The sequence below is a fragment of the Sesamum indicum genome, linkage group LG1 (genome assembly GCF_000512975.1).
Source record: "Sesamum indicum cultivar Zhongzhi No. 13 linkage group LG1, S_indicum_v1.0, whole genome shotgun sequence".
In the NCBI taxonomy this organism is placed as follows: domain Eukaryota; kingdom Viridiplantae; phylum Streptophyta; class Magnoliopsida; order Lamiales; family Pedaliaceae; genus Sesamum; species Sesamum indicum.
This window is the reverse complement of record NC_026145.1, coordinates 15,253,551-15,275,889: the sequence shown is the minus strand read 5'-3', so window position 1 is coordinate 15,275,889 and position 22,339 is coordinate 15,253,551. Positions and strand designations below refer to the sequence as shown.

Genomic DNA, 22,339 nt, shown 5'->3' with positions numbered 1-22,339 from the left:
AAAATTCAAGACAAGACCTTACGACAAGAAGAAGTCATATTGTTCAGCAGCCCACATGGCTCCCCATCGGGTGTGTGGACAGGACAGAGGAACCCCCACGATCTGCAGAAGTACATGTATAAGTGGGAAATGGGAAGTTTGATAGAACAAGGAGTAGAAGGAAGAGAAGAATAAAACTTAATCAAATGCCTGGAATACTTTAGTTATATGGCATTAGGACATACTCAGGCAACAACTTTCGCACACTGGTAGTGCGAAGCCCAGCAAATGAAGCACCTCGATGTACAGCACGAAAGTGTGAAAGGAAACGCAGAAAATTTAGTCTCTCGGCCTGAACTGTCATCCCAGCTCTCTAGAAACCATGAATACCACCAAAACAAACAGAAAATGAGAACATACAAGTGGTTTTCTACCATGTTCTTCCAAAGAGACTGCATAAGCACAACTGAATGCCTCAACACAAAACGAAAGGCTAGTTTAACATAATTGCCCAAAGAAACAACTGATGATTGAAGGATGACAATTATCCCAAGCAAAAGAAGCGCAGGATGTGACATAGAAAGACTCACAAACAACAGCCATAGCTCAAAGCAATATACAACCAAGATTAGATTTGACCTTAGAGAAATGGTATATATAACCTAAAAAGGACCCAAAAACATGATTGACATACAAGAGGCCCATTATAGACCAAAAATCAATCAAACGTTGCGTCTAATGATAAGAATTTGAAAAGAGGACAAATGATATGAATTATCTCAGAGTTCCATTTGAGGTCGGAGAGTTTCTTCCTGATGTTAAAATATCCAATATGACCACAATTTCAGGGAATATTCTAGCATTTAGTACACTAAATTTGCAGTTTTTCTCATGATGTACTAGTATAAATGCAATCTCACAATGCTAACCTTTTTACAACTTAGACATCTCGATAACATTTTTGCACTGGTATTTTTTGTTCAAAAAAACCAAGACAGATACTAATCATTAAGTAAAAAAAACAGCTTTCATTTAGTTGCTAAAATCACAGTAATTGACTCTGCAACTGTCTGCAAAATGAGGGAGTATGTAACTACTCCTGTACCTGCTGCAAATCTAAACCTGATTGTGTAACTAATCTTCCTGTCTTCAGTAAATTCTCGATAGCTGCACCAATTTGCCGTGGAGTATTTTTCTCAATGACTTTCTTGACATCTGCCACTGTAGTTCACAACAGTTAACCAGATCAAAGCAATGAAAATGTCAAGGAGTCTAGATGTAAAACTTTATACAAGACAGTTTCCCAGAACTTTGCACATAAGAGACCAACAAGAACAGTTCAGTGATTACGAGTTGAATCCAATCCATAAAATTCTGTCTGTGGTTGCATCAAACCCTAAAGCATAAAATCATCCAAAAGAATATCAAATTAATTTGCACTATATAGCCTCAATTTCCATTTCTAGCATAATTACTGTGGAGCAAAAACTTCTCTTTAGGTTGCATAATAAACTGGCGGTAGGCTGACCTTGTTAGTAAATCCAAAAACCAGTCAATGAGCAAGAAATAGTCATGCCTTCAAATTTAATGTCATAGTGACTAATATATATACATATATATATATATATATTCAAATAGCAAGAGCACAATAAAGAATAAATAGCACTAAAACTCAATTAATTGAGCTTCTAATGGATTTTTTCATGTAAATTTAAGAAAATAAAGTATAACAAGACAATTTTCCCTCTAAAGGTAAATACATAGAGCTGAAAATTATGATCTTTAGCTATTTGATAACTCTTTTAAATATGAAATTTGTTACTATGCTAATTCAAAATAATTTGTATCTGATTGAATTAATTTATTTATCGTAGTGAATCTAAACATAGAAAAGTAGTTTCCATGCCTTGTTATGGGGTCGAAACTTGTTCTAGAGCACACATATTAAAGCTGCTTGCAATCTGAGTTCTCGTGATTAGTCATGAAAGAGAAAGATCCAACACTAACAAAGCAAGCTACTCATGAGGCACAAATATAAGATTATCTAGTCAAGCAAGCATAAGATGCAAAATGACATCTCAAACTGCCACCATATCCAACCGAACCAACAAACAAAAGTGGTTATGGAGAAACAAAAACTTAATGGAAGAGAGTTGAGAGTTCGAGATGGACAAAAGTAGTGAGTTAGATAATCACGAAACCATTATACTTTCAGGAAAAGAATTTCACCTCCAACAAGCAGGCACAACTAATAAGTCTTCGGAAAGCACGTCAGAAAGAGATTAAATCAATTATAAGCTAAAACGCAAAAACAACCACTGGATCACTACCTCACAGCAAAATGAAAGAAACATAAAGAAATCTAAATAAAATTGATATCAGGGCATACAGCTGCTCAACTCAAATTTCTTCGTTCTATTGTCAACTTCATCTTGAAGAGTCCGTTTTGCCTTCAGCAACCAGTCTTGTAATTTTTCCTGCAGTGTGCCGAATAGAAAGCTCTTATATAACCCAAAATAAATCATTATCCCAGGGAAAAGGCTAGAAAATCAACTGACTGATTAGTTACTCATACTTGCAAGAGATTTGTAACAACAATCCACATTAAGCCAGTAACAACATATAACACAAAGCAACCCTCTGTTTAGAGTGTATATAAATCCCATACAATCCCTCCCATCTTCTGCTTTATGTGTGATCAGGAAGATCACAAGATTAAAGCAATATTTCGTGAGAGAGAGTTTCATAGGAATCTGCAGCTGCAGAATTGAAATTTTCAAGTAACTACCTCATGTCCATTGACAATGAGCTTTGCAGTTTGTTAACTTCCTCACCAAATCAATTTGCCTAAAGCTACATGAAGCACAAACTCTTTCTCTAACTTTCATCAGACCAAGCACACTATTTTGCAGTTTAACTTGATTAATTAAATATCTCTGACTGTGTGTCTAGGGAGCAATAACTAGTCCTGCTACAAGTTGGTGATTCTTGCAATGAAAAACTGATACATTCACAAGTTGGGGATAAAAAATAGCTCTGCGAAGAGTTTGTCACTGAGAACCAGGAGTAGCATCACAGATATTTTCAACCATGATAGTTAAATTGGTTTAGCTCATAACAATCTTTTGCAAATAAGACTGGCTTTTGGCAAAGTTGGGCCTGTAATGTAAACATGGTTCTGTATAGCAAGCCACAGTACAATAGACAAACAATACAAATCAGATTAATATAACCAACAAAAAATCCAGCTGGGCATGCGCATCGAGTATAAGATAGAAATTGGATTTATCCATAAACAAAATCTTCATGGACAAAATACAAAAGAATATACCTTGAGATAAATAGTTATTAAGTGTCCAGGCAATAAAACTTCTTGGTTTTGTAAAGAATCGGGGTTGTCTGGTACAGAAGTCTGGTCTACGAGAGAAAACAGCTTCTGCAACATGAAGCTAAATTGACATTTGAATCAATCAGTAGTAGACTAACGACATACTTAAGTCAAACTTATAGAAATCAGAGAAATGCAAAACACCAGCTAATTAAGGAGAACAAATTTAAAGTAGAAAAAATGAAAAAATAAATAAATAAATAAATAAAAACAATAAAAAAACACTAACATGAGTAGGTTGAACTTGTCAATATTGTCATCCAGATGGACAAATATGTAATCTCTTAACACAGCATCAGCGACCTACAGGAAGTAGAAAGATACGAGAAGATTGAGAATCTCATACACAAGACTGAAAATAAAAGTATCGCCATTCAAATCCTTTCACAAAGCAAATACAGGATTATGCTGTGAGCCTGTGACTTGTGACAACTATCTTTCAAGTGAAATCAATAGTCCACAGGGGATAGCAAAGATTCAGAGCTGTGTTAAACATATTACCACATTAGTACAATTTGCATTAAAGACATGAACTTACAACAGAATAGCTTTCTTTTTCCAGTCCCGCCATAAGAGGTTGGAAATGCTCCCCTGAATTGAAATGATTCAGTAAATGTCATGAGGACATGTAAACCAGAAGAAAGTATAGTAAGGACCAAGTACCAATATGCTGCAGACACTGAGCACGGGTATAAAGAGACATGTTCTGAAGTTCATCCAAAATAATTTTAGCTCTTTCACCAACAAGCTGCGTGCCAACTGATCCTTTTACCCGGTCATACTTCTCGTTGTAGCAGCATGTTAAACTCACATAGATTTCATGATCAGTTGTATCAATCAGAGCCTACAGAGGGAAGAATGCAGAAAGATAGAAGCAGTCTTGAGTGTATTTTGCCTCAAAAGATGTACTTGTCAAAAGCCTCTCTTAATTAGAAATTTAATCATCAACCTCACCCATTCAAGGTTAAGAATTTACTATCACTTCAGCTTTGGACTAACTGTAAATTGTTTTCCATTTCGGATTATTTTTATTTATCCACTTCTCTCGCTGCTAGACTCATCTAATATCCCTTTTTCCCATCCTCCACAATCCTAGTCCGTAAAATAACTCTTTCAAAGCTTCATTAGAAATAACTCAAGAATCCATTCATTCATGAAGTACTTTTGATATCATCACCTATCTCTCAGTTATCAAAATTTAACAGGAGAAAGCTATGGCTTCCATCAGGAAAATAGAAAATTTGCCAAACATGTTGCCAACTTGCACTTGTAGGAGACGAATATAACCATATCAGAGAAACACTGAAGAGCATTGAACAGTAATGAAACCCTCAAAGGATAAGAGAAAAGATAATGGTACCTTCATTATGATTCCAACAGGAAGCAAATATTCCCTCCCTTGTATCCTGGACGACGAATGAAGTGAGTTTTCAATGACTTCACAGAAGCAAAGTCCACAAAGTATCAAATTCCTCACCAGAATCCAAGCCTTGCACTCCCGTTGTTAAGGTAGTATAGTTTAACTGTCACAGCAGACTGATCTTCCCTGACACATCTGAATGTTCAAGACCAAAAGGATTATTATTGCAGGCAAATTGAAACAAGTAATAATTTTGCTAATTATGAATAGAAGGAAGACTAGGAGCTTCAAGAGGCATAGTTCCAAGCCAAGTTCAAGGAGCTTCTAAGATACCTATATTAAAATGCCTTTGCTCATATGTGAACGTGCAGCAAAACAAATAAGAACAGTAGGAGGGTAGGAGCTATTAGTTCAGTTTCAGCACATCCAGATAGAACAAGTAGCTGGATGACTATTTCTGTTATTTCATCGAGTATGATGAAAGCTTGTGATGCAACCATATACTGATGTTTCAACCTAAACAAACCCAGCATCTTGACTCAAAAGTAGCCACAGGAAGGAACATTATTATCTTCCAAGAATTCCTGAACAGATTGAGTTTCACAAAGAATGATGGTCCAGATATGTATCAGAGCATCAAAGATTGCAAACAATAATGCAAGTCCCTCATTCATATAATCCATATGATATTGATTTTTTCCTTGAAGTAAGTACAACTTCATAGAGAGAGATGCTGATGTGCAAAGGAATAGGACCTTATGACGACAGCTTTATCAGAATAACCTTCACGTCGTTCACGAAATGAGTTCCGCACCATGCTCATCGGCTAGACAAGAAAACACAAGCAAGTGAATAAATAAGAAAAAAGCAAATTTTTACTTCAATCACTGTAGGTATGGGCACTATGGGCATGCAAGAATATGGTTAATTTAAAATCTCAATTATTTCCTAATGAGGGGAGCCACAAGTTAAGATATTCATCAATGCAAAAGAATGTACTTACATAATTCCTCTTTGGCAATATAAGAAGCCGAATAACTCTCTCAAGCCCATTCATGATAAAGTATCTACGAAAATGTAAATATAATCAAGAATAAAGATAAAGTAAATGTTGAATTACATTCACAAATCCATGTAGAAGAGAGAGAGAGAGAGAGAGAGCAATTAGCATACTCACCCTCCCATTTCCGAAGGCTCTTCTTTGTGTCGAACCAATTTTTTGGGATCATTTGCAGCTCTAAGATGACAGAGTTTTGACTACGCTCAAAAGAAGCAAAATGTGTAATTGAGGTAAACCAAGAACAACATATACAAATCAAACGAAAGTCAACATGGATAGGGATCAGACACCATATGCATGTCATGTTCCCCAAACTTAGACATTAAAGTAGTAATGCACTCTCTGATTCATTTTTTCATTCCCTTGCTCATTACCCTTGCCTATACAAGATACGGAAAGAAGCTCCGACCCTATTTTCCCAACATCAGATAAAGTAACAAGCTCTCAACTTACAACTGAGGCATAGATTTTGAACATGCAAACATCAACATCTTATGATATTTAAATACAGATAATTCATAAAAGAAAATATTTTGATTGTAAGTTCAATATTTAAATTTTCTCATGAGAAAATGGCAATTACTTTCCATTCTTTATAAAGAATAATCAAGGAACTCGAATTTGTTAAAATGGCATTCATGATCATCTAAGTACACCATTACTCCTTGGTCAAAATACTTCAAACTTTTTGCGAAACTTGCTTTCCCCAGACAAAGCTTTCCCCTAATGATTTTCCAAAATTGTGGTTTTAACAGCCAGCCTTAGAGCAGACTTCCTTTTAGATGGAGAATATAACCAACAGTTTGCAATTGTATGGAAACTCATTCAGATTCCAAGAGCTTAGGTTGCACTGACATAGATTGGAATGTCAAATTATTTTCTAGGGAAACAGCCTTCATTTGACTGAAAAAATCATAATCCAATGTTTTATAAGAGGGAAAGACTGAGCAACGACAAAACTAGTGGATCAAGTATTAAATCACTTACCTTCAACATGACAGGGAACTGCCCAAAATTAATTTTTTCTCGTACACTGACTCCATCATCATACTGGAATTTAACATCAATCATGAACCTCCCTGCATATGTAAGTTTTGCTTGCCTACACTGTTCAGAAACACAGTAATGCTCCATTGAACTTTTGCAGTGGTTGGGAATGGATAGTTATAACTGTGATTTAATGCCAAAAAAGTGTACCTCAAAAGGATATAAAGCATCGGCCATGGTTCTAGAAAACCTCTCTTTCTGAGGAGGATATATCTCAGGATTCTCAAACCAAAGTATGTCATTGGTTAAGAATAAAACTTCAATTAGACCAAATTAGAAGTACCAACCAAGAAAAGAAGATCCTGCACCTCAAGTATTTAACTGTAAATCTTGTATAGACTTACTACTCACTTCAAATGTTCTGACGCCCCTCAGTCATAACTCTTAGATTAAAAAAATTTCAAAATCTCCACAGATAATCAATCTCTTTCATTTAATTTCGACAGCAGAGAAATTCTTAAAGAAAAACAAAGAACTCCACTCATCATTCATTTTCATTTCTATGCAGCGATTAATACTTAACATGCTTGTGGACCAATTAAAGAGACGCAAATTTGCAAACAATTTAAACCAATCAATTATAAGCATAAACAAGATGACCTATACTTCACTTTCCAGACCACTGCAACAAGAAAGATTCGCCAGATTAACAATTCAGAATATCTCCAAAAAGGAACCAGAATAGAGTACCCCAAAAAAGTATGCTTTCAGGAAAAATTAGTTCTTCAACCAAATTAATCAAAATAAAAGGATATTTCTAAGCTTCAGGTTGGAGAAAGAGTCAAAAACTTCAACCGGCTTGATGCTCAGCAACATCCTCTCGATCCCATGCTCCACCATATGGTCAAACGAATCGATATGATGCTTGAAAAGCTCTCGTAATGCTTCGTAGTCCTTCTCCTCCGCCAAGTGCGGCCGCCACGTCTTCCTCCCTACCTCCTCCGCCTTCGTTTCATCGTTTCTATTGCTATTGCCGACCATTGGGAGATACAATTTCACGCACAGAGAGAGATATAAGTACGTGTGCGTATGTGCGTGAGGAAAAAGGGAGAACCTTTTGACAGAAATTTTCAGGAGGGGAGAACAGAGGTTGGCTAAGGGTTTGGGTTTAGGGTTTAAGAGAGGAATAGAAGACCGAGATTTCTACTCCCTGACCGTTTAACTTTTATTTTTCTTTTTCCTTTAAATTTGGCAATAAACGGCTGTCCTAAAATAGTTTTAGTTTTAGTTTTAAGATTATTCTTTTATCAGTTAAATACCTTTTGTATTTTAAAAATAACTTTAAAAACTTCTCTTTTTTTAAAATACAGCTCATATACCCCTCTTCATTCTCCACCAAATGTAAATAAAAATATTAATTTTTTTATTAAATCATCGTATTCTCACTTATTATATATTATTCATTATTTTAATAATCGTTGATTTTTTTTATTTTTATAAGAACCATCAAATTTAATTATTAATCTCAATCGTTAGTCTTAAGTTTATAAAATAAAAAGATAAAGGCTTATATTTAACTAAATCATTTTAGTTTTCCATATTTGCTTTTTTATTTTTTCTTAAAAACACGAGATATGTATTAAAAAGAGTGTTTCGTAACTATCTCGAATAAAATCTTACACTTACATTTACCCAAAAAACTATCTCGAATAAAATTTTACAGATATTTGAACTGTGTAATTAAATTTAAAACTGTAGGTAAATACCAAATCGCATTTTATAGTAAAGCTAACAAATTTTAAGTATTTTGCAATTTTTTTTATGGCCAATTAGAAAAAAATAATATTGAATATTTGAATCTTGTTTGGTTTCTTAAGAAAAAAATTATGTATGACGAGAATTGTCAATTTTATTATTTCTGTTTTTTTTTATGGAGTCCTAAAATTATTAACTTTACTTTTTCAATATTTTTTTTGGAAAAAAAATTGTTCATTTAGTCTATTAAAAATCTTTAAAAATAAGTAAGATTGTAATTTATAGTTCACAATGGCATTTTGGTCAGTTCACCATAAAATTTAGATGAAAACTAACAAATTGAATTAATTGTTGACGGACTGTAAAATCAACGAGTATTCATAAATTCTCAAATAATAAGAAAATATTTATAATTATGTTAAATTTAAACAAAAAAAACTTACCCAATTTACCCTTTAGATAAATATGTTTGTATTTTGGTATAGCGTACCAAATTTTTGGTTCATCGAAATCTCAATTGATTTTGCTGAATCAACTTGACGACTATGCATTCAAAATGAACATGACAGAATACTCTGCAATTACTTGTGAAAATCATGAGACATTCATCCAACATCATCAAGTAATTGAAAAAAGTCTCAATAACAAACAGCCAATTGCATATGCAATTACAGAACAAAATTAGCAAAAGCAGAAGTAGCAGATAAATGAGTAACAGACCACATTCAGAATCTATCTCTAGAAGTCTTGCACATACCGCAGCAAAGTATGTGTAGAAACAAAAACTACTGATTTCAGGCAGAGGTTTAAAAACCAAGAAGAGTGCTCACAACAAGCTGTCAGTTCTTGCAGGCAACCTCCTCAAGAAGTTCATAGGATACGAGGGCCGTTGGTCCCGGAACCTGGGATACCTCATGGTGTAAAATCCTATGACGGTAACCACAACTTTGGGAGGAGTTATATATAGCAGCACAGAAGCAATCAAGCACAAGATGAGAAACAGGGCGGTGGCTCTTGGATCTCTCCAGCTGAGTAGATTGTAGAACCTCTCTCCTTGAGTGGCCATGTCCCCAAGAACTGTTTGCACCCGGGAAGCAATAGCTCTTAGCCTATCATATCTCATTTTCAGGATGTCAATTTGCTTCTGAGACGTTGGGAACGTGTCGAATTCCTCGTCCAGTTCGTCGTTAAGGGCTGTATCAGCTTGAGACAGTTTGACATCCATGTGTGGAGGATGTCTAGGCCGGCCACGATAGTTCCATGTTCCGATCAAGAAAAGGTACAGAAATATAGTGCTCAAGATCATCCAAGGGAAGCAGACGAATGCCAGGAACAAAATGTGAACCAGGACTGTGATGAAAGGACTGTTCCAAGTGCATATCTGGTTGAACCATTTGATAAATTTGACTATGGCAGATAGGATACGGGCAATTCTGTAATGATTGGCTTTGCTTCTTCTTACACTCCACAGGTTTGATCCCACGTCGAGCATGTATTCCACGACTTCTTTTCTCAGTGGCGGCTCTGAACGGCTCAGCCTCGTGGAGACGATCTGAGTGGCCTGATGTCTGAGAATCTCAATCTGGTGACAACTCAGGGGGTGACTGTAATGAAGATTTGGCAACAGTGGCTGGGAATACATCAGCAGCATGTTGGACAAAGATGCACAAGAAAACCTCACAGCCAACTGAATTTCACCCATTTTCTTCACACCAGAAGGTGACAGCACTATGAGAGGGTAAAAATGTGTGTATACGCGACCAGTCTCAAGAGTGGACAGGCGAATCCTTACCTTCCCAATTCTTGAATCCTTGCCACCTCTATTGTCTCCTTGCAACTGACAATTGTCAAACACACCTATAGTGATTACTGTGCATGGATCAAACACTTCCCACGTGTATTGTTCATTCCACTTTGGATTGAAACTGTTGAGAATTGTTCTTGTCCTGATCCATTTCTGGCCATACTTGGCCACACAGTAAGCATCTGTGAACCCCCTGCCATCCTTCATTTTCATTGGTGTGAGATTTTGAGCATTCAAAATGCCTAATTCTAGCACCCCAATTGCTGGCTTCCAAAGCTGCCTAGCCGTTGGCCTTAGATCGCTACTGTAATGGGTCAACTCATCAAGAACATGATAACCACCATCCAAACTGATCCTCAAGTGAACCCTGCTATTCAGTCTATTGCCGTTCCTCTGCCCATTCTCCGAACCTGTATGCTTCTCTAGATTATACCACCTGCTAACTGGAGGCTTAAAATCCATCCTTTTCTCCACACCCTGTAAAGGGATCATGCACTTGCCAAGAACTTCATCCTTGTTAGGCCCTACTTTATCCTCCACACACAAAACCAACTGTTCCTCAAAAGGCTCCGCAACAGCAAACATCAAATCCTCATTCCATAATGGATTAGTATTCCTGCTTTCAGAAATCTTGGTCCTCAAGATCATGTTCCCATGTGCAACCCTAACAAAAATCTCCGGCTGCTGGCGATTCCTATCACAAAGCTGCAACTCTTGAGCCTCAATCACATTAACTCTTAGATACCAAAGCCTAGGCGACAAGTAAACTTTAGACCTAATGCTAGCAACACCATCACCGGTAACGGTGGTGACATCCAAATGCCACGCTTCTGGAAACGCCTCATCAGCTTGCGTTCCCATCCAAATAGCAATCATCAACTCGCCAGTTACCCGTTCCCCTCTCCGGTTCTCCAACCGATACCATTCAGGCGCCAAAGGGCTATCCGGCGGCACCCTTCTTGGAACATCAATGGCATCAAAAACAACAATTCCAATTAAATCATCACCACTTCTGCCCTTATCCTTCACTGAAATCTCAATATGCGGTGCCTGAATGTGATCTTTCAAGATCGAAAACACTTGATTCCATGCCGGAGCGGATGTTTTCTCAAGATGCCTAGTGGCAGACTTAGACCCTCCAAGCTTCAGTTCCACAAAAGGGTCAGGGCTGCCAGGCAGCTCCTTCGCCTTAACCACTCTCATATACAAATAATCCATCTGCTCCACCAAATCGAAGGCCGTCCCGACATGATCATACCCGGATACCCTCCCTCCACCGAGGCTCGGCCTAGTCTCCCTCAGGTTGAAATCTTCATCAACTGCTGCATTTGTTTGAGGATTTGGATTCTGGTTCTGGTTCTGATTCAGATTCTGATTCTGATTCCTATTTTGGTTCTGGTTTCTGTTTTGCTTCTGATTCCTGTTTTGGTTTGCCATTCTATCTACACAGTTGAAACGACCTGCAAAAAGTTTCAAAAGAATGAACACCCCACAAATTTGTATTCCAAAGGCAAAATATGTCTCAAATCAAGATTCTTGAAAAATGTTATCTGTTTTCAAAAATTCTCAAGAGCGCCTAAAAAAATGGGATGGGATACCAAGAGGTTAAATAGAGCCGTTACAGAATTATTTTTGCCTTCCTAAAATTTTGGTAACGGGGATAATAGCATGCCAGCAGAGCAACCGTGAGCATTCATTGTTCTCTTTCAAAAATCTTGCAACATCTAGATATTAAACCTCAGAAAATCACAATCAAAACATGCGTCGGGAGACTAACGTTGGAGGATTGCCTTAACCACAGATTCTTGATCTTAAGCACCCTGCATCTGCAACCAAACAACGCCAAAAGAAGAAGTTAGATGCAACCACAAACAGAAACCCAGACGCTAAAAATGCCTCGTGAACCATTTGCGCTTGCAGTATTTAACACATCCACAAAGCACATGTCGTACTCTGTGTGTACGTGTGTGTGTGTTTATGAGCAAAGGATAGAAAATGAACCAAACAAGAAAAGGGTTTGAAAAGTAGTGAAAAATGCAGGATTGCAGAGTCCATACAGATAAGAATGGAGGGCAGAAACTTGACGATCACATAGCGCGTGTTTCTCTGTGTGTTTCAGAAAAAAGAGAGACACCGAGAGAGATGGATACACGAAACACAAGAACAGAGGTTTACATACAAACCCCATACACATACATTTACAATGATGGATCAAGATCATATATTTGGTACTATTTGTTTGTAATCAAGAAAGCAAACAAGAGAGTGAGAGAGTGAGTCCCTTTCCTATACTAGGGTGTAGCTTGTGTTTTTTGCAGGGTAATGGGGAATCAAGCCTGCACTGCATACAGTGGCTGTGGCTGTGCCTCTGAGTGTATATATATGTTTGGAAAAATAAAGTAAGTTATCGTACTGTCTATGGACTTGGGATGTTAGTGGCTGAAGAACACCATTACAAAGATTATGAGGAAAACAGAAATTGAAAAACAGGGAGGAGTAATTTTTTTTAATTTTCAAATTATTTCCAACACTTTGTTTATGTGCCAAATTAATTTAATATTTAATCAAAAATTTATGGTCTATTATTATAATAATTTAATTGTAATGTTATGAGGTTAATAAATATTTGATCATTATAATTTTTATTTATGTGGTCCATTTAACATGATCTTATTGTGATGATTATAGTTTTCAACAGGTCATTTAATTTTTATAAAACGGCCAAATAAATTTTCTAGTATTAAGGGATCATCACATTTTTCCATTTCCCACGTTGGAGGTTTTCATTTTCATTTTCATTGTGAGAAGTTTTCATATGAGTATGGAAATTACTTCTTATATTCTTACAAGTGTGTTGAAAATTTTGGCAATATGACTAAAAGATTGGTTTTTAGTTTACTTGTGGCCGTGTATATGAGATGACGAATAAGGTTTTACTAATGTGTGTAGCACACTAAAATTTATGTGCAATTAATTAAAAATATTAAAATATAATTATTATAATTTTAAATTATATATTTTAGTTAAATAAATAAAAATATTAAAAAAATAAAGATTGTGAGTAGTTATTTAAAGAAAATTGATAGAAGAAAAAACATGAAAGTTGAAAGAGAGAAAAAAAATGGAGGCTGGGGAAAAAGAAAAAAAAAAGGCTGAAACAATTAAATAAAAAAAAATAGCAGACGAAAAAATAGACGGACACCAAACTTATCAAAGAGGTGCTCTCCCTTAATAATATAGTATAGATAGTATAAAAGTTAAAGTCATCGAGTAAGTTGTTAATATCTGCACATTGGGAGGCAATAATGGCTTAAGGCAATAATAAATGTCGTGATTCTACATTAATGGGGTTTTATAATTTCAAACTTTACACCCCTATTTTTTACAAAATTATAGCTCCACCCCTTAAGGGTGTTGGTGTGTTAGTGTAATATTTTTTGGGGATGTTTATGAAAATTTTGCATTTGAATAAGGAGTATAGTTGTAATTATAACTATAACCTTTTGGGGAACTGTAGCTGTAATTTTGCAAAAAGAAGAGAGTGTTTGTATATTTTGGCATAATTTCAGGGTGTCAATATTATTTACACTAATATTTTATCATATTCTTTTTTATTCGTCCGCGCATCGCGTGTGCATAGACTGCTAGCATATATATATATATAAACTTATCAATTATCTAAATATTTGATATAATAATAACATTAGCATCTATGAAGCGAGATGTAAGAAATAAGCATATAATAAAAAGTAGTAATCGAGAGTGTTTGAAAACAAAGTTAAAAGTGAAAAAAAAATTTAAGTTGGAGTGTTTGAAAAAATAATTAAATATTTAAAGTTTTACCAATAAACTACAAAAGTGTAAAAAATTACTTATAAATATTAGTTTAAATCAATTTAATTTAAATAATTTAATAATAAAAAGTAAGAATACTATTTTTAATTTATTTTCACTAATAAGCATATAATGAGTGTTTATTTTAAACATTTGAATACCAAGCAATCTTCCCATTGCGAGTGTGATGCCTCCTCTGTTTTCTTATTTTATTATAAAAAATTAATTATTGTGATATGTATGTTGCATGTATATAATAAACAATATTCTATATTTTAAGATATATTATAAAAATAAAATATATAAATTAATATCATATATTTTTTAATTTTAAAAATAAAAGAAGAAGAATATAAAAAAAAAAATCGTGTTTAGTGTATTTCAGAGAGGCTACAAATCGTCATTTATGAAATGAAAAATATTTGCTTTTTATATTAAAGAAAAAAGAAAGCTAACACAGGGAAATATATACAATTTGAAACGGATAAAATTCATAGATAAATCAGTGGACTCCTCTCTTATCATCTCCACTCTACTCCGAGGCTCAACCCCTTCCAAAACCTTCAACACTTGGAAGCAGAGATGGCCATACTTTCTTCTTCATCGTCATCCATAATTTCTCCGAGCTTCCTTCAGAACCCCAGAAACCCCTTCAAAACCCATCTCCCGAAGCTCCATTTTTACCCTCTCAAACCGCAAATTGCACCTTTGAAGTTTACTCACTCTAATCCCAGAAGATTCAATGCAGTTGCCGAGGACACTTCAGTTGCTACGGCGGACCCTTCTTCGGTGGCCGCAAGGAGGTTGTACGTGGGAAACATTCCGCGGACGGTCACCAATGATGAGCTCCAGAAAATTGTCGAGGAGCACGGTGCTGTTGAGAAGGCGGAGGTTGTTTTTCTTTATCAGTGTTTATTTCTTTGATGTTGATATTTTCTTAGTATGTCTGCTGATGATTTCGTGAATTTGGAGGATTATTTACATAGTCATTGTTAGAGAAATATATATGAAAGAATTGATAGGAAAGATGCATTTTCTAGGAAATATCAGTTTTGAACAGATTCGGTACCTGTCATGAAGGTGTATAAGAAATATTTCTGATTCTGAGTTGAAACAATATAATTGAAGGAAATTCTTGAATTCTTCAGCAGGTGAAAATGGATTATGATTTTCACTGTAAGCAAATAGTGGGTTTTCTCTGTTCGTTTTTCACTCTATTTAAGCTTCTTGTCAAATGATTCAAGGGATATACCAAATTTCGAGGTGAATGGGAGCAGTTTGATTCCACATCAGAAGCTAGTCATTATTTATATAACATGTTTGAGCAAAAATAGTTTGACCACGTTGGTCGTAGGTGTTGCTGTGCTTTATCTTTGTGATTGCTTTCAATTGACATCATTTGATGTGGTGACATGAGTATGGGTCGTGTTTGGCTTCATTGAATAGAGGAGTGAGAATGCTGTGCTTCGTCTGATAATCTAAAGGGTGTGAACTCCAGATATTCAAATAGACATTTTCTTAACAATCTCCAACAATCCGCTTGACAGATGCTTTGCTGGAATGATTACTTCATAATGCAGACTGACTTAACATGTACTCTGCTGCCTTGGTAGGTAATGTATGATAAATACTCTGGAAGGAGCCGAAGGTTTGCATTCGTGACAATGAAAACTGTTGAGGATGCAAATGCTGCTGTTGAAAAGCTTAATGGCACAGTGAGTTATTGATGAACTTCTTGCAAACTCTTAAGCTCAAGAGGCAATTATTCATGTGTAATATGTTCGCGTATCCTGCATTGACAGGAAATTGGAGGGCGTGAAATCAAAGTAAATGTAACAGAAAAACCACTGGCTACTTTGGATTTGGCATTTCTTCAAGCTGAGGAATCTCAGTTCATTGACAGTCCGCACAAAGTATATGTGGGCAATCTTGCAAAGACTGTAACCACAGACTCACTTAAAAGCTTTTTCGCAGAGAAGGGGAAAGTTCTCAGTGCAAAGGTATCCCGAGTTCCGGGGACCTCAAAATCCAGTGGATATGGTTTCGTCTCATTCTCTTCAGAAGAGGACGTAGAGGCTGCCATATCATCTCTTAATAATGCGGTAGGTACCCCATCCAATTTCCATAAAATGAAGACTGTGCATTTGCCTTCTCAATGCACACAACATTTGTAAAACAGTTGGATCAGTTTTGCATCAACCTATCTGAGCATCCATTGCATGTTTTGCGACATCCCCTGTGGTAGGGGCTGCTGAAAACTGAAAATACAAGATACTTTCATGTTAAGTGGTTCAGAAAGCTACTGCTCAGCTCACACTTTCATATTCATCAAAATAGGTTATTCCACAATATAGAAGTAGCACAGCCACGCACCCAACAGGGCCATGAAGTATAAGGGTATTACCTATCTAGACCAATCATAATGAAGGATAAGAAGAGAGATAAGAGACATCTTCCTGTTGAATTGTGGTTATCGTGCCACAACATTCCCCTGAAACTCAAAACTGCAACAGCCAAACCCACCGCAGCAACACCCCAGCCCCAACCTCACCCCCATTACCCAAAAGTGAAAAGAATAATTCAGAGAAAAGCTAAGGAGAAGAATCAAACAGATGTACATCTTGACAAACCCAATTACGAAATTGCTAGTACTTTATAGAGAAAAAGCGTGTGAAATGATAAGGTAGAAGACATAGTACAATTTTGAGGTTGGAAAAGATTGATGTAAGGTATTCCCTGATAAATGCTGCGAAATCATGCAAATAGGTGAATTCCTTCAGGCAGTTGCGATTCTGCTGTTGCTTTCTTTTTTCACTATAAATCTGTTCAATAGTTGCCCTAACATTCTAGAGTGTCTTGTACTCTTATGGTTTACAGGTGCTTGACGGGCAGAAGATTCGCGTTAACAAAGCATAGAACAGTTAGCAGAGACCGAGCACCATTTGGATTTCAATGAATACTGCCGTCTTGCTAAAGAACACCCCGAATGAGTTAATATTTATAGCGGAAACTGAATGCTTAATCTTGCTGTGAGCTCTATATTGATAATGGAGTTAACATGCTGTTTCTTCTTCATGTGCTTATCAAGAAATCCAAGAGCACAAGAGAAGAGAGATTTTCATATTGGCACTTGTCCCAGGGAAGTTTAGATTCTTCATTATATCCTGTGTAGCCTCCTGTAGAAGAACTCGAATTAGCAATGTATGAAGCCGACTTCGTAGTTTCTTAATATATCTTGGATATCTCATGGAAAGTATTGGTCAATGGGCTGAGATCATCTCCATTACATGTAATGACAGTTCTATTACATATCTGGATGTTATCTGGCACATCTCCAGGTGTTTAGATTTTACTAACCCTAGACGATTCATCGATCATCGAGGCACTTTTTGGCCCTTTCTCTGTTGCATCTTGTAATAGGGAGCTGCCCGACTTTGACACAGATTTCCTTCAAAATGCATAACCAACTTGCAGCAGATGTTTCATTTTTCTCCTGAAGACGATGAAAACTGATTCCCCGACATGTTGAGTTCCAAACTTTTAACATGCAATTCTTGTGTAATGCCATCAATAGACAAATATATATAAAGTTGGATCCTTTCTTATTTGGTTAATAAAGGTCGTTTTTTTAAGATGGGGAGTTTGGTATGGACATTTCCCTATTTATCCATCAATCGATTGAATATTTATATGCAAACAATTCTTTATACACCTTAATAAATTAGGATTTTATTTTGTCCATCAATTTTGTACCTTAGAAATATCATGACACAGAAATCACGTACAATCATACTGTCACCAATTATTTTTAACTACAAGTTTTGGTTGGGATTAAAAAGTTTTCCTGCGAATTTCGAAAATATTTACTCAAGGACTTCTCATTTGCAAACTTCTAAAAAAATCAGTGCCCATTCGCACATTAGAAAAAAACATGAGAGGACTTCATGTGCAAACTAAGTCAAAAGGCGCCAAAATGGAAGCAGCAACAAGGAACCATCTCTCTTTGACCATTGACATAAGCCTTTCCTTGCTCACCAAGTTTGTCACAAATAGGACAAAACAAAACCTCAATCACTTACTACACTATAAATTGCAACTTCAACACACCAACTCCTTCAATATGTTCACACATTTAGCAGAAAATAAGGAACTCACAACTCACTTTTTCAGGTCAAGCCAAATTAAAGCCCTCAAAAATGGGTTTCTCTGCATGGTTCTTCAGCTGCTTTATTGCTTCATCTTCACGTGTGTCAGATACGAGCGCTTTCAACTCCAACGCCTCATCGCCAAAAAAATCCAAGAGTAAAGAGAAGTCGCCCCGTCCACCAATTCCCATGTCTTATTTTCCAATAAATTCACAGATCTCGCGCTTATAGTTCTCACCGGACAATCCAATCTTAGCACCGAAAAGGCATTCGTTCAATGAGACAGTACATGCACATCGAGCATTGTTCGTTAACTTATATTACGTCGTGCAAAGCGCCAATTTTTAAGTTAAATTTTCTCTTTGCTTCATTTGATGTAACATGAAGAGCTAGAAATAGCTACAATTATTTCTTAAAATGTAACGTTTGATGCAATATTTTCCAATGTAAGCATATAAATTTTTTATAGCACTTTATAAAATATCAGTAATGATAATTTGTAGTTTATATATATATGAAACAAAAGAACCTTATGAAAAAAATTTCACTTTTCTTAAAATATTGGTCTATTTCTACTACGAGTATGTAAGTGTGTATTAGTCTATTTTCTATCTTTTTTTCTTTAGCCCATCTCTCTTATAAGTTGTTAATATCTTTCAAAATTTATAATTCGTGTTATAAAGTTTCTAACTTGTAACTAATATATTATAAATTCTGATTGTATCAACTCAACCTAACATACTTCTGAATTTAATAAAAATACGATGTAAATTATAAACTAAAAGGGTTATTAATAAATTAAGGTACGTAGCTTTAAAACGATCATTAGACTTGCACCCAACGTAACACCCCTTCAAGTTAAGATTGAATTTTCTATTTTAATCAAATTCTATTTTGTATTTCTTATCATTTATCAATTTAAAAAGAAATATATATATATATATATTACGTAAAATTAAAAAAAAAATTACACATAAACTGAACTAGAAAATTTAATACCTATATAGGCTACTATTCGCGATTCTTGGTTATTGATTGATACTGTAGGCCAAACAATTCCTTGGTGTGGAATATGAAGATAATATATATGTGGGTAATATATTCATTATGTTGGTAATATATTGATAATGAAAGGAAACAAATTAAATTACGTATCTCATTATCAAACTTTTTGAAATATATCAAAGAGAAATATTATTGTTACCTAATAAGAGAGAAGGCTAGGAAGTCAAACTTGGAGGCTCCAAACTAACATTTTGATGTGCTATTTTCCTAACTCTCTGTGCACCATGAAAATTACTTAAAATTATAATTAAATAAAAGAATATGGATTTGAGATAGGAGTTTAAAATTTCCTTTGTTTTTGGACGATTTGATTTAAAATTTATTACAACGGCATAAATCAATATATATATAATATTAAAAATAAAAATTCAAGAATTTAAAAATCAAATTCTTTTTTACAAGAATTTATCTGAATTCATTTAATATATACATATCATATGCACAATATATAATAAATATAATAAATTTTGGGATAAAAAAACTGGGATGCTTACTTAGGAATAGGTAAGAAGTGAGATGTGGCCCAAAAAAATTCACACATAATCTCAAGAAAGTGATAAAAGTGACAAAAGAACACCGGGTCTGAGTAGTCAAAGGAGCAGAATAGGTGTGAGAAGAAGCAACATGGAAAGAAGGAAAGCATGCTGAGATAACACCAACCAATTCTAAGTATTTGCTGCTTCATCATCAACATCCTATATATATAAATACCCACTACTTCCACAAAATCCTACCTACCTACCTACATATCTTCATTCATTCATTCTCAATATTCTTCTCATCCTCATCATATTTTCAGCAACAACACGAATTCTTGTAGAAACGTGTATATATACTTGTCTCCACACAATTACTTATAATGCCTTTCTTGTCAAGCTTTTTTAGCTGTTTCGTTGCACGCGTATCTGATTCAAGCGCCCACAATTCTAATTCTAATGCATCATCGTCCCCCAAGAAGAAAGAGAAGTCAGCGAGTGCTCCGATTCCACTCTCTTACTTCCCCTTAAACTCGCAGCTCTCGCGCTTGTAGTTTTCATGCATGTCGAAAACTATAATCTTGTATTTGAAGGGTCAAATTCCGTTCATGTATGGATTATTGTTTTACTTTAATATTAGGAATTAGTATATGATTGTTAGAGTTGTTTGTTGTTATTCGAGGTAGATATTTGATATTAATTTATTAAAAAGAAATTAAAATAGTTTATCTTTTTCATTTCAAAAAATAAAAAAAATAAAATAAAGAGAAATCAAAATACATAGTTATAACTGTGATATTTGTTTATTTATTTATTATTGCTACTTTGTGGTGACATGCGAGAGAGTCAGTCAAAGATATATATATAGCAGCAGCTCATTCATGAATAATTATATTTATATGGTTTTATTAAAAAATGTAAACTGATGGGGGCTGAAACCATTCCGTGCTGAACAAAATTAGGAATTCATTCTGCTAATTTCGATTAAAAATTTCAAAATTATCGTTAAAGATATTTTAAATGATATAATTTTATTTTCGTTACAATATAATTATTAATAACAAAAATTATTTATAAAGTTGTCATCATAAATAATAAATTATTATGTATCATTAATCATTTTATGTGACAATTTATTTTTGTGGTTGATTCTTGTCAGTGAGCACTTTTATGAAATAATTGTTATTAATAAAATTATAAAGTTCAATATTAATATAACAGCAAAAAAAAAAAAAAAAGAAGAAGAGAAATTCCTTTTTAGTGAGAAGTAAAATTCTATATAATATTGAATTAATAGAGATTATAGTATATTAATTATGTTATTGTCTTTAATAATTAAAATTTAGATGATGGATATTTTGGAGTCACGAGGCATCATCATCATCATCATCACCATCATCACCATCACCATCATCATGAAAAGTAAAAGTCTATTGCAGAGTTATAGTCAAAACAGCCATTCTATGGAAACAGCACAGAACTGTGTGGATGGCTACACTCCCTGCCCTATGATTGGATTTTTTTTTAAATAATTATAATAAAAATTGAAAGTATTTAAAAAATAAAAAAAATTAATTGAAATTGGAGTGTTCGAACCAAAAATTTACTATAATTTCATTAATAAAAACTGCAAAATTTGGTGAAAAATATTTATAACTTTTATTTAAACTAAAAATAATTATATTTACACACCTGACCTATAATCTGTTTATACAAATTATCCCATCTTTTGGATAGTTTCTATAAACTACTAGAATCGTGAACATAATTTACACAACCACCTCTATTTTTGAAAAATTACATATATGTTCCCATAAATGTTGATATCTATACATAAAATATTCTTGTTTTATAATAATAAGAAATAATTTATATAATTAGCCAAAACGTAAGAGCGATTTGCATAAAAAGCCACAGGTGAAGGATATAAATGTAATTACCCCTTTAAATGATTAGAATTTACAATCTTGAGCACTAGTTTCGACTAATTTTCAACAAAAAGTTGATAACTATTGAGCACTAGTTTCGACTAATTTTCAACAAAAAATTAAAAACTATTTAGTTTAATCTTTTGAGGACAAAATTCATAAAACCCCCCTGTGTTTTAAAAAGTCTGCAAAAATAACCCTCTTGTTATGAGAATAGGCTAAAAGCCCACCTGTATTTTGTAAAATTCAGCTCAATCGCCCCCCCTCTCCGTTAAATCCAACTAACGGCGTTAATTTTTTAGAAAATGACCGTTATACCCTTACTTAATATATATTATTTCTTATTTTAATGACCGTTGGATCTTCTTTGATCAAATACTGATCGTTAGATCTAATCAATTAATCTCAACCGTTAGATTTTAAAAAAATAATTTAAAATTAAAAAAAATATATTATCATTATTATTATTATTATTATATAAACTAACAACCCCACCCCCACCCCTTCGCCGCTGCCACCGGCCGGCCGAACGCCGGCGCGTCTGCCGTCACAAATACC

The 22,339-nt window shown here is 34.6% G+C and overlaps 3 protein-coding genes across 4 annotated transcripts in view; 1 reads left to right on the top strand and 2 right to left on the bottom strand.

Moving 5' to 3' along the window:
- The window catches only part of LOC105168772 (DNA-directed RNA polymerase I subunit 2), a 17,316-nt gene extending 9,334 nt beyond the window's left edge, over positions 1–7,982 (bottom strand). The window contains exons 1-16 of the mRNA XM_011088921.2: positions 7,590–7,982; positions 6,985–7,067; positions 6,775–6,894; positions 5,905–5,984; positions 5,731–5,794; positions 5,483–5,553; positions 4,845–4,922; positions 4,728–4,773; positions 4,031–4,211; positions 3,906–3,958; positions 3,597–3,670; positions 3,311–3,428; positions 2,369–2,456; positions 1,085–1,200; positions 225–352; positions 23–102 (exon numbers count right to left, since the gene is read on the bottom strand). Of these exons, the coding sequence (XP_011087223.1) occupies positions 23–102; positions 225–352; positions 1,085–1,200; positions 2,369–2,456; positions 3,311–3,428; positions 3,597–3,670; positions 3,906–3,958; positions 4,031–4,211; positions 4,728–4,773; positions 4,845–4,922; positions 5,483–5,553; positions 5,731–5,794; positions 5,905–5,984; positions 6,775–6,894; positions 6,985–7,067; positions 7,590–7,815 (1,606 nt within the window). The 5' untranslated portion in view covers positions 7,816–7,982. The remainder of the gene's footprint in view (positions 1–22; positions 103–224; positions 353–1,084; positions 1,201–2,368; positions 2,457–3,310; positions 3,429–3,596; positions 3,671–3,905; positions 3,959–4,030; positions 4,212–4,727; positions 4,774–4,844; positions 4,923–5,482; positions 5,554–5,730; positions 5,795–5,904; positions 5,985–6,774; positions 6,895–6,984; positions 7,068–7,589) is intronic.
- LOC105168761 (FT-interacting protein 1-like) lies at positions 9,274–12,566 on the bottom strand. 2 transcript variants are annotated; one of them, XM_011088911.2, is made up of 3 exons: positions 12,391–12,566; positions 12,111–12,159; positions 9,274–11,793 (listed from the first exon to the last, which is right to left on the bottom strand). In XM_011088911.2, exon 3 carries the CDS (start codon positions 11,768–11,770, stop codon positions 9,356–9,358), a length of 2,415 nt encoding a protein of 804 aa, XP_011087213.1. In that variant the 5' UTR covers positions 11,771–11,793; positions 12,111–12,159; positions 12,391–12,566; the 3' UTR covers positions 9,274–9,355. The 2 variants fall into 2 exon arrangements, with proteins under 2 accessions (XP_011087213.1, XP_020553251.1); XM_020697592.1 differs by lacking the exon at positions 12,391–12,566 and having other exon boundaries at positions 12,111–12,206.
- LOC105168752 (30S ribosomal protein 2, chloroplastic) lies at positions 14,654–17,498 on the top strand. Its single transcript, XM_011088899.2, has 4 exons — positions 14,654–15,058; positions 15,781–15,882; positions 15,970–16,269; positions 17,045–17,498. Exons 1-4 carry the CDS (start codon positions 14,750–14,752, stop codon positions 17,081–17,083), a joined length of 750 nt encoding a protein of 249 aa, XP_011087201.1. The 5' UTR covers positions 14,654–14,749; the 3' UTR covers positions 17,084–17,498.